The 12166-nt window shown below is 29.8% G+C and overlaps 1 protein-coding gene across 3 annotated transcripts in view; it reads right to left on the minus strand.

The window, feature by feature from the left end:
- Window positions 1-5818: 5818 nt before the first annotated feature.
- Window positions 5819-12166, minus strand: part of LOC101234289 (cadherin EGF LAG seven-pass G-type receptor 2) — a 62420-nt gene continuing 56072 nt past the window's right edge. For 2 of the 3 annotated variants that reach the window (XM_065817277.1, XM_065817279.1), the window contains 3 exons: window positions 6641-6794; window positions 6453-6569; window positions 5819-6372 (listed from right to left, as the gene is read on the minus strand). In XM_065817277.1, the coding sequence (XP_065673349.1) occupies window positions 6351-6372; window positions 6453-6569; window positions 6641-6794 (293 nt within the window). In that variant the 3' untranslated portion in view covers window positions 5819-6350. The remainder of the gene's footprint in view (window positions 6373-6452; window positions 6570-6640; window positions 6795-12166) is intronic. The other variant, XM_065817278.1, reaches the window with a different exon arrangement.

Here is a 12166-nt window from a genome sequence, read left to right on the forward strand (position 1 = left end):
CTCCAAAATTTTTGAAGATAAGGATAACAGATGCCGCTTTCCAGCAGACTGGAAAACAAGACTCTGATAAGCACTTGTTGAATAGTTTTGAGTATAGACGACAGCTCCGGAGAACACTTCTGCTAGACAATAATAGGTATTTCGTCCGGGCCACAAGCTTTAGAAAAGTCTAAGCAGGAAATCACTTTAGATACAGAAGCAGGAGTGATACGAATATCAAGCAATGGATCTACCTGTTTGTCGGCAATATCAGATAGAACGCAATTAGTGGAATCAAGAGATGATATTGATGAAAAGATTTAAGAAAACAATTCAGCTTTGTTTTTAGGTGAGATGACAAAGTCTGAACCATACAAGAGAGGTGAAATTAAAGATTTGCCCTTATTATTAATACTATTAAAGATTCTCCGGAATTTACGCGAGCCTAATTTTTGTGATGAGATACGAGATTTCATGATCTAAGAATAGTGGGCTTTGGCGTTAGACAAAACCTTTTTACAATGGTTTCTAGCAGTAATAAACAGACGTCTGTTTTCTGGAGAATTGTTTTGCTGAAAAATATGGAAGTAACGGTTTCGATTGACAATCGCAGCAGGACAATGTGAGAAAAACCATAGAGGAAAGTGAGGCTTGACCTGGAATTGTCGAGAGGGAACAAAAGATTCCATGCCAGCTTAAATCCACAAAGTTATGTAAGAAGCACATTTGTCGGCAGGAAGACAAAAAATTTCTACCCAAGGGCCATCACGAAGAAAATCGCGGAAAGAATCCCAGTCAGCTTTAAGGTAGTTGTAAGAAGTGCAATTATAGGGGGATTCAGATGATGAAGAAGAATGAGATATTAGTTTTAAATAGATCAAACTGTGATCAGAAGCACCTTAGGGTGAATGTGAGAAATTAAGTACTGACAAGGACATAACATAGACATGACAAGATATAAGTCGAGTAAAGAAGGTAAATGATTCGGGTTGTCTGGAAAGCGAGTTGGAAAGTTGACTATATGAGTTAGAGATTGAGAAAGGCAAAATTTGTGGGCTTTAATGCCTGCAGAATCACTGAAACTAGAGCCAAGGCAATCAGTGTGATGAGCATTAAAGTCACCGACAACAACAATATAGGCTGATGGATAAAGACAGAGGGCTTAGTCAATATGATCAGAAATAGCATCAAAAAGAGTGCAGTCTTAAGATGAAGGAGAGCAATGTAGAACAAAGAGAAAGGCAATAGAGTGAAGTGGTACTAAACGAAAACACATGAAAGAGTAGTCTGTGGATTCAAATCTAGTTTCCCAACAAATGGATGAATTCTTACGAATGTAAATCTTCAGGCCAAGCGTGTGACTATTGGAGTCTCTCTGAATTAAAAGAAGATAACCATCAACACTAAAATCACAAGATGAGACAGCTGAACTCAAATTAGTCTCACAAAGAGCAAGTAGGTCTGGTGAACTTTGCAAGAGATAAGACTCAACAGAAGAAAAGTTACTTCAAAGACCATGAATATTAGTGAATGATAGGTTTAGAGAACTTGGTGATGATGATGGTTTTTTGTGTTTTATAGTTTTTGGTACCTTATTCTTTTTTAAATTTGTTGAAGAGCTTGAATCAAAGCATAGATAGTACTTCGAACACTGTTTAATAGCCCAAGCAATTGCCTCATTACTACTAATAAACCCTAAGCCATAACAATGGGCTCCAATTGTGGTCTCCGCAATGCACACCAAAAGTACAAACAGGGACACCATCCATTCGCAACATGGCACTGTTAATACTTTAATATTTTTCAGCTATTGATGGAATCATCCTCTCTGAAAGCTACCACAGAGTTCGGGAAATCTAACACCAGCCGGCCTCAGAACCATAAAACTGAGTTTTAGAGCTGTACCCTCATTAGGAGATTATAGAATGAGTTGCCTAGTTATAAAAACAGAGACACAAGCAAAACTCATGCGTTGAGTCAAGAAGGTTCAGCATTCAACATCCTAAACTGGAAACAATGTATTAAAAATACATCTGCGCCAGTCTAATAAGTGAAGAAGGGGTGCGAGGCTGGTCAACAGATAGAATCTGTTTACCCCTTAAGTCTTTGCTTATTAGGCCGTCTACAAGACAGTAACCGGATGCATTTAGCATCTGCCCAAGATGAGTATTTTTATCGAAACACCATCTCTAGCCTTTACTCAACCAAGAGCCCCAAGGCAGAGGGTGTTTTATGTTGGAGTTGGCATCTACTAGCCTTTGCCTAATTAGTATCCTACAAGGTGGCAGGACATGAAGCAGATTGTACTGGGTTACATGTTACCAGTATCAGGATAACCTGACCTGACAGGTATATAGATATCTAAAAATTAAATGTATCATTTAAAATATTAAAAATACTTTATCAAGCAATAATAACTCAATAATTTAACGTTCCAAAAAATAGTATAATAAAAATATTAATGCATTTAATATATCAAAAAACATTCGGCTTCGAAGCTTAGTTGAAATGTTACAAGAAACCGAAAAAGTACTTTTGCTGGATGTTTATGTGGGCTGATTTGTTTTGAGAGCAGCATCAATCTTATTAAAGTTCGATGTTTGAACTCCATTTGCTTGAAACAGCTTAAACTTCCTTAATATCTCTAAAAATGAATCAGAACAAAAAATCTTTGGTTGGTTTTGATCCTAAAAACGGGCTAAACCGTTTACACGATTATTAATCATAGGGTGATTGTTAAACTTTGAAATTCGCAAAATTGTTTTATAACAATGTCAACTACTATCTGTGCCAGTTTCACGTTCAAACTATCAAAACTTGCAAAAGTATAATCATTTTCATGTGTTATGATTTTCGTAGTTTTACTCGCCTATTCAACATTTCATAAGTACAAATCTGAATAAGTGAGACTCTTCAATGAGGGTCATTGTGTAGCTATATTAGTAACAAACATTTGTGGAAAATTTCAAGAAGTTTCATGAAGTATTAGTAAAGTTATTATGTTAACGGTATAACCAAAACAACAAAAAAATGTTCTGTGAAAAAACAGTTTTAAAAATTAGATAATATTTATTAATATAAAGCAAAACAGAACTAACTCAAAGGCTCCAGAACTATAGGGTTTGCATTCTTTAATGTCTTTTTTTATATATATAAACTCTTTTCTTGAACTCTTACTTTTTCCTGTGTTTTTAAAATACTAGATGACTATTTACAATAAATTAAAGCTCTATTATGGCCACTAATTTAATGCATTTTTTTCAAAAAAACTTTCACGTGGAATACTAAAACAATCAAAACATTTCTAATGTTATTAATACCATCATTGAAACTTATAATGGCAGAACACACACCAATTATAAGTACTTTTCTGATACAATAAATAGATTTGGGACAGCTTGTCCAAATAATTCCCATTCATATTTTGCGTTTGGACATGGAGGAATTATTCTAACGAGAGTCTTGACCTAATTCCTGAAAAAAAAAAAAATTTTCAGTTATGCTAAGTGCATAAAGAATACTTGAAAACAAATTGAGATTGAATTGCACAAGAAATAATTTGTGATAGAGGTGTTATAGTTCCATAACATGATTGCTTAGAGTAAAAATCTATACCAACATTAAGACAAATTGAAATAACCTCAAAATAATTACTTTTTTTTTTAATTTCGATGACAAATTAAGATTCTGTGATAAATTTTGATCTTAAAGCAATTATAATTAAAAAAATGAAATTTTTAAGATTTTCGCCTTTAAGTACCTTAAAGGGTCCCGCCAAGACTTTTTAAGTAAAATCCCGCCAAGACTTTTGAGACAGCAAGCCATTGCCTAATTGCCTTAAAAATAAAGAAGGCCTGAAAAACTTGTTGTAAGCGGATTTTTTTTCAAATTTAAATTCAATATGTTATCTCATTGGTAAATTAAAGTGAAACTATGAAGTATTTTTAAAGTATTGTGTCAGTTTTCAAATAAACTATTTTTTTGCAATGTTTTTATATCTAACTTTTACATTTAACTGTGTGATAATGGAGTACACATTGCGGGCGATAATGGAGTACGGCACTATTTTTTTTGTCACCTCAATTTATTAAATAGGTTTGGAAAAAAAATTTATAAACATTTTAATGATGTAAAACATTTCTGCGAGAGTTATTGAAGGTATCGTATCTATGATATGATACCTTCAATAATTTGTGCAGGGCCGACGACACGGGTTTCAAAGGGGAGGGACACAGTTGTCAATTTTTAAAAAAATCCTCTATATCACATTTTAACACTAACACTTTTAAAAAAAAGAAGGTCGTTTTGAAAAAAAGTGAAATATGCAAATATAAATTCTAATTTTATAATATGTTGATATTGTTGGGTGACCACGGAACTCTAAGAAAAGTTAGGAGTGCTAAAAATTCAATAAAAAAGCCGCTGACCGATGATTGTCATAAACATTTTTTATGGAAACTTTTAGAATGAAATAAAATAATTTACAGATAAAGTGCTGTCATGCGAAATAAAGTTTAGCTTTACATATAGTGATGAATCCAGGATTTTTTGGTGTTTAAGATAGCCAACTTCCAGATATGGAGCAAACTCCAAACATTTGTATGTTTATACTTATGTCAAATAATGATGCTTTGTGGGAAATTATGACCATATATTAAGCCCCCCTCAATATGAGGGAATTACAAATTGATCATGGCCAATGCAATTTGAGGGGGTTACAATCAATAATGGTCATAATTTTTTAACGCTGAGAGATAATACTATGATAATACTTAATTTAAGGGCTTTTTTGTTCTCACCCTCCAACCATCTGCACATAAGGAACCATTTTGTACTATTAAATATGCGCGCACACAAAATTATTGGAACTATGAAGAGGTCTATTAATATGAGGGATTGAAATAAACCAAAATCTGTTTAAAGTCTCTCAATATTAACCTTGACTTTAGACAACGGCGTTTTATAATAGTAAAAATTAAACCTTGGGTCAGGACAGATAGAACACACAGATCGTGTTTGAACTAAACAAATTTTAAGGTTGAACAGTACAAATATATTTTTGCTTTTTATAAAATTACTTAAATCATCTACAATTCATTAAATATCTGACACTCAAATAACGACCATCTGATATCTGACAATCGGCTAAACAGAGCACTATTCGATATCGAACGACAGTTCGATATCTCAGCTAGAACCGCAGATCATCAGAAATCTGGCAGTCAATTATACAAATAAAAACGTATATATTTATAAAATATTTAACACCTTCAAATAAAAAATAAAGTTTTTTATACAATTAAAAAATACCAGTTTAAAAAAAAATTATAAATGAAATTTGTCATAATGTTAAAAAATAAAAAATCCGTTAGCTTTATTCAAAACCAACACACAAATAAATATAGTAAACAATAGATGTGAAAAAGTATGCATGTGTTTGTAACTATAATTACATCAGTAACGGTAAATATTTCAAAACAGTATGAAAAGGGTGAGGGATCGCGGAGAGAGATAGGCACATTATATTTTTCAGAGACCAGGAGAAGGAGGGGAGGGAATGAGAGAGAGAAAGGGTCGGAAAATCTTATTTTGCTCCAGTCTGTATACTTACTATTGTGTAGATTCACATACAACACACATATGATTTACATTTAAACGTATATATATATATATATATATATATATATATATATATATATATATATATATATATATATACATATATATATATACATATATATATATACATATATATATGCACATATGTGCAACATACAAAACCTCTAAATTTTTAGACAAGAAAAAAACGAAAAAATCAAAATAAAAGCCAAAAAACCAATTAATCATATGAAAATATAAAATAACCTCTTATTCATAAATACTCACATTTATACTATGTACAATATCACATTTATATTTGAAATCGAATTAATGTTAGTGTAAAACAATTCACCACCTTTTAAAGTTGTATTGGTTTCAATCTTAAAACTGTATTGATGTCAAACACGGAGCTCTATTGGCTTCAATCATGAAACTGTATTAGCTAAAAACTTGGAGATGTACTTGGTGCAATCATGAAACTACATTGGTTTCAAACTTGAAACTGTAATATCTTCAAACTTGCATTTATGTTGCTTTCTTGTTAGTTGCTTCTCCAGGCATGTATTGGTCACTGGCATCATTCAACTGTAAAGTTTTGTGTTTCACTTGTATCACTTAACACTAGAACATGAAACTATGGCAACATGGAGTATGGAAACATGGAAATATGGCTTTCAAACATGGGTCTATATTGCTTCAAAATACAACAGTTGCTTTAAAACTGCACTTGTATTAATTTTAAATGTGGATAAAGTTTGTTTTCTTTGTTTTTAAACTTGAGAATCATTCAGTCTGACAAAGAAAGAAAAAATAAATTATGAACAAAATCAAAAACGAAATAATTTAATAACTAGTAATAATCTAATATTTACTCATCATCCTTTGCTAACAGTAACCTACGAGTTCTGTCTTTTACAAGCAGTTTAGGTTTTCGGGTTCCATCATACACAGATTTCTTTTTTAATATGCTAACTGGTTGGTCTTTCGTGCTAAAAACACTGAACTGTTTAAAAAGTTTATACTAATTAAACATTAGGAAGAAACTTTAACAAATGTTTACCTATTGTTTGTCTCTATCAAGATGGAGTTCTGGTTCATTGCTCCGGATAAGTTAGCTGGGTTACTCTTCATTTCTTTGAGTTCTGAAGAAACATCACAAATATCTTTACTAAACCCCGTTTTAAATGGCTTTTTTTTTTCAGATATTTCTGATTCTAAAATAAATAAAAATTTACTATAAAACAAACAAGTGTGTTAGAGTAGTGAAACTTTTTGCTGCTGCTGTTGCTATGGTTTCAATCTTTGTAATATAATATCTTATTTGTAAAATTCCTCATTTCATAAATCAAACAAGTTTTTTTATATTAATCATACTAACCTATAGGATATATGTTAGGTTAGTTGTTATGAAATACCAAAAAAAAACAAAAAACATAGTAGGCAAGTGTGCACTAAAATAATCACACACTTTATAACATGCATTTAACATCTAAGTAAAACCATTTACATTCAAAATCCAAATAATAACTTTTAATTAGGCATTAATTTTTTGTGTATATTTATATTAATTTTGTTATATTATTTTGTTTATTTTAAACTTTATCATAAAGATTTTCAGAAACTATATGTATTCATTCGGCAAACAGACTTTTCTTGGGTTCATTTCTTGGGCCATCTTGAAGTTTTATAAACTTTTGTTAAAACTTTATACACTTTTTTTTAATTGTTTAAACCTGCAACTGAATACCAAGCAAATAAGTTAAATAAAAATTGTAGAATGACAAATATAATTTACAAATGCACAAAATTTTCCCCAAACACACCAAGTAAAGCATACATTGGTTTCTGAGAGTGTGTGTGGTAAAATAGATGAGCAAATTTTAAACAATCTTTTTAAAAAACATAAAGAAAGAACATAAAGAAAAAAATAAGGAAACACCAGAGTTACAATTATACATCATAAGAAATACAACTGCCTATAACAACACACAAAATGCACAGTACTCTGACAAAGTAAAAACAGGCTTGGACAGGAATGACGCGTGATCGAACTTTCATTATTGCAAATTTAATTTTTTTTATTGCCAACTTAATCACGAGTGTTATGGTGTTTTGATAATTTAAACATTTCAGAAATGCGCAAAAAAACCCCGCTAACTTAAACTTAAACTAGGAAAAAAAATTAAAAAACACAACAATAAAAAAAAAAAACAATTCCTTACAAATAAAAAAATATATAAGCTTTATAACAAAACTCAAAAAATTCAAACTCGAAGTGAAAATTACTTTTCATTAAATTTTTAATGGACCTTTCCCATAAATCGTCAAACGCGCAATGCCTTTTGGTAGTTGTATTCATTTATATCTAAACAATCTGCGCAAAGTTTTTTTTGAAGTAGATAATATTATAGTGATGAGTTCTTTTAATGCTATTTTAGAAAAAAAAACTAATGTTCTTCTCGGAGCTCTTGTCTGGCATCTAAAGCTGTTTTCCATGAACTTACCCATGATGAATTTGTTGCTGTCGATGAAGAAGAATCTATAAGCAACAGTATTTCAACTAGGAAAAGAGACATTTAATTTTTGCTAAATATAACTCATAATTTTATTAAGGATTATCTTATTAATGGGACTATATCTGTAGATAATTGTAAAAGAGGAGCCAAAAGGCATCAAACTCTTGGCTATCGTTTATTTAAAGAAAACTATGTAAAAAATGTATGTTTCAAAGTAAATGAAAAGCATCCATATATTTGTTTATTGTAAAGTGCAATGTTGCAGCGTCTATGAAATGTAAGCAATACAAAGTTTTTCTACTGGTGAAGTACTTTATGCTAAATGCAATTGTAAAGCTGGTGCAGGAGGCTGTTGTAAGGATGTTGCTGCATCAGTATACTAACTAGTTGACTATAAAGAACCAGACATTAAAGTGGTCCCAGAAACCGAAACATGTACTGACGTTTTACAGATATAGCATGTTCCAGGTGAATCAACCAACTCTGAAGTAATTTTATTTTTAAACCTAAATTTTGATTAACCTGGCACTTATAAAGACAAAAATAATACTCGAAAAAGTCCTTTAGTTTCAGGAACTCGTAAATATTGTTCATTACCAAATTCTTATGAAAATTCATTTTTGCAACTTCAAATACTTTGTGAAGGTCTAGAAAATCTCTGCCAGGGAACATACATTTCTGAAATAATTTGTGGTAACAATTTTGAAACATGTACATGTTTTTTAATTTGTCTCCGTCAACATTTATAGAAAATTTGCAGAACCTTTTTGTAAAAAAAGATGATAGATTAGTTACTCTATTTGATAATTTAGAAAATAAGATTGATTTTTCTTGTTTGTCTTCTGAACAAAAAGCATTAGTAGAATTATATTTAAGCATTTACATTGAAGAAGCTAAAAATATTGAAGTCAATACAATTTAGCAATTCAAAAGCAAATTATGGTATCAAGAAAGAAGCAAACGATTAACAGCGTCAAATTTTGGTAGTGTGATGAATAGGTATAAAAAAATTTACCCAATATTTATTTTGAAAAAAGCTCTACAAACTAAAAGTATAAAAGTAGGAGAAAGCATATGGGGAACATATATATGGGGAACAGAGAATGAAGAAAAAGCTATAAAACAATATGAAAACATAACAAAGTCAATTGTTACACAAAGTGGTTTTTTTTATAAACCCCAAATGCCCATGGTTGGGTTGTAGTCCTGATGGAGTAGTGAGTTCTGAAAAAGTACTTGAAGTAAAACGCCCTTCATCAAACAAAAATTTAACAATTAAAGGAGCATGTCAGGATAAAAACTTTTATATGAAACTTAGCAATGGTACTCCAAAATTAAAAGTAAAGCATCCTTATTAGTATCATTGTCAAGGCATTATGGCACTAACAGAAACTAAAAACATTGATTTTATTATTTATACAGAAAAATCATTGCACATCGAAATAATAGATTATAATGCAGATTTATGGAATACAGTTATTTTTCCTGAGTTAACAGATTGTTATTTAAATTTTAAGTCAACAGAAATATTAAAAATAAAAAAACCATTTACAAAATATATGTTATTTTGTATTCTGTCTCATCAACATTATCAGTTTTAATTAGAGGGGGTAGAAAGTTAACTAAATAACAAACAATGACCGATATTTTGTTCATGTCAAGGAGTCATCGAAAGCAAAAATGTATTTTGTAAGACTTTGTAGTTTTTAACTCTTGCAATAGCATGTTCAAAATGAATTCGTACAGATGCAATTTTTCTTTTTCTAATGTGAGTTGCAAATGTAGAAGAAATGGTGGTATGTTAAGAGTTATAATTTTAGGTAACTCATTTGCTTAATCAAAACCACAATCTGCCATCAAATGATCACCTTTTGTAATAACTCAAGTATGCCACAGTGTTTTGTTATCTGTTTATTACTTGATCTTCCTGCATACAAACAAATGCTATGGCACCACTTGGTGCAATACCAATGAGACCCTTTGCTGTGTGATGATGTTTATAGTTTGAGAACATTGTTGATTGGCTGCGATAGTTAGTTGGTATCACTGTAAAAATTTCTGTACAGTCTATAACAACATGAGTATTAGGGTATATATCTTTAAAACAACTAGGCATTATTTCATTAACTAGTTTTTTTGTTAGCCATATTGGAATTGATCTAAATTTTAAATGCAAAAAATCATACCAATTAATTAATACCCTACTGGTAGTACTTGATAAGATATTAAACCGTATTGCTAAATCCTCTACAGGAAAAGCGCGTCACAGTCAAATTAGTACCATAAAAATTTCTTCTTTGACATTTAATATAGTGCTCTTCTTCTTGTTTTAGATAAAGTCAGAGGTTATAGATTTTTTATTAATTAAGTGAATAGATTTCTGGTTCTAAAAACTTGATGACTATTTTAAATAGTTCATAATTTTCAAAACCTGTGTAAAATTTGAATTGTTCTTTGCTATGCTTAAACCTTTCAACTGTAAATTGTAATGGAAGTACTTTTTTGTTAAGTTCGCATATTGTTTCTTTTTGTATATTTTTTCAACTGCTGTTATTCTTTTTTAATATCCTCAATTCGAGCTTAAGAATTTTATTTTTTTGTTTTAACTTCTCCTCATTGCTCAAAACAGGAGTAAGCAGTTCTTCTTTATAAGGTACTAGTGTTGTTTTAGGTATCACACCAAGACTATTTTGGGCTGTCCTTGGTAAACAGATAGCAAGTTTAACAGTTTTTGGAACAATTGTTGGCACATTGTTTATATAAGTTTTTTTGTTACCTGGAAAATGTGCTGAACAAACTGTGTGATGACGAAGGTTTGAAGTCTTTTCTGCTAATTTTGTCCAACCATAATTTTCTTAAAGCTTTTTCCTTGGGTAAAGGAAAAAGCTTTAATAAAAATATGGTTGGTACATAAAAAGTTTTTATTACGCTTAGAGTTATTAAAACAGTTTGGTACACAACAAGTACATCCGCCACTTTTTATTTTTAAAAACTTTTCATTAGTTGTTTGTATTGATAAACTGGAACTGAAGTCAATAGAAAAGTTAACTTCGCTGTTAAGATTTAGTTTAACTTCACTATTCTCACAAAGTTCAACTTCATTATTACTATTTAATAGGCTTTCCGACATTTGTTTTGATTTAGATGAATACAACTACCACAATCATTGCATGTGTACCGATTTGTGGGAAAGGTCTATTGGACTTAAAATAAATTTCTTAAAAATTTATCTTTTGAAACATTTTATTAAAGTTACGCAAAACACTTAAACAAATTACCTCTATTGATTGTTTAATAAATGAACCAATTTTATTTCAATTATTGTAAAGTGAAATTAAATTATTGAAATAAAAAAAATATAATATTTTTAAACTACAGAAACATTTTTTTCAAAAAGTTTAAAAAAATTTTTTTTTTTTAAAATAATGTTGTCTTTTTAAAATAGTAATTTTTGATCATTTCATTAATAAGTCAAGTTTAAAAAAAAAAAACTTTCAAATAATTCTTTGTAAAAAAAAAAAAAAAAAAAAAAAAAAAAAAAAAACAATTAAATAATTGGATTGCAACAGGAAGATTTTAATTTAACTTATAATTTAAAGTAACTTAAAAAATTAATCTTTTAAAAGATCTTTAGAAAGATCTTGAAAAATAATTTCAAATGTTTAAATTTATTCTAAAAATACAAGCCTACTAAAAAAAATTTAAATATAACTTAATTTAAACAGAATGCTTTCATTTTAAACGCATTATGATTCATTATATCTAATTACGATCATTATAATTAATTTTTATTTTATTTAAAGCCTTCGCAAAAAATAAAAACTTTAGAAAAGATCAACGATTAAAAGTTATTCATAACATAACGATTTTTTTTATTGCATTCAAATTGTTAAAACATTAAAACAGCAATGGTCAAATTGTAGAGGAAAAAAATCAAAAGCGTGATCAGTTACAGCGTGCAATCGCACACCATTCCTGTCCAAGCCTGTTTTAAATATATAAAAATGCATAAGAGCTGCTGAATATAAAAAGCTAATTTCAAAATACTGCCACAAAAAAAAGTTCCTATT

Source organism: Hydra vulgaris, chromosome 14, assembly GCF_038396675.1.
Source record: "Hydra vulgaris chromosome 14, alternate assembly HydraT2T_AEP".
NCBI classification, from domain to species: domain Eukaryota; kingdom Metazoa; phylum Cnidaria; class Hydrozoa; order Anthoathecata; family Hydridae; genus Hydra; species Hydra vulgaris.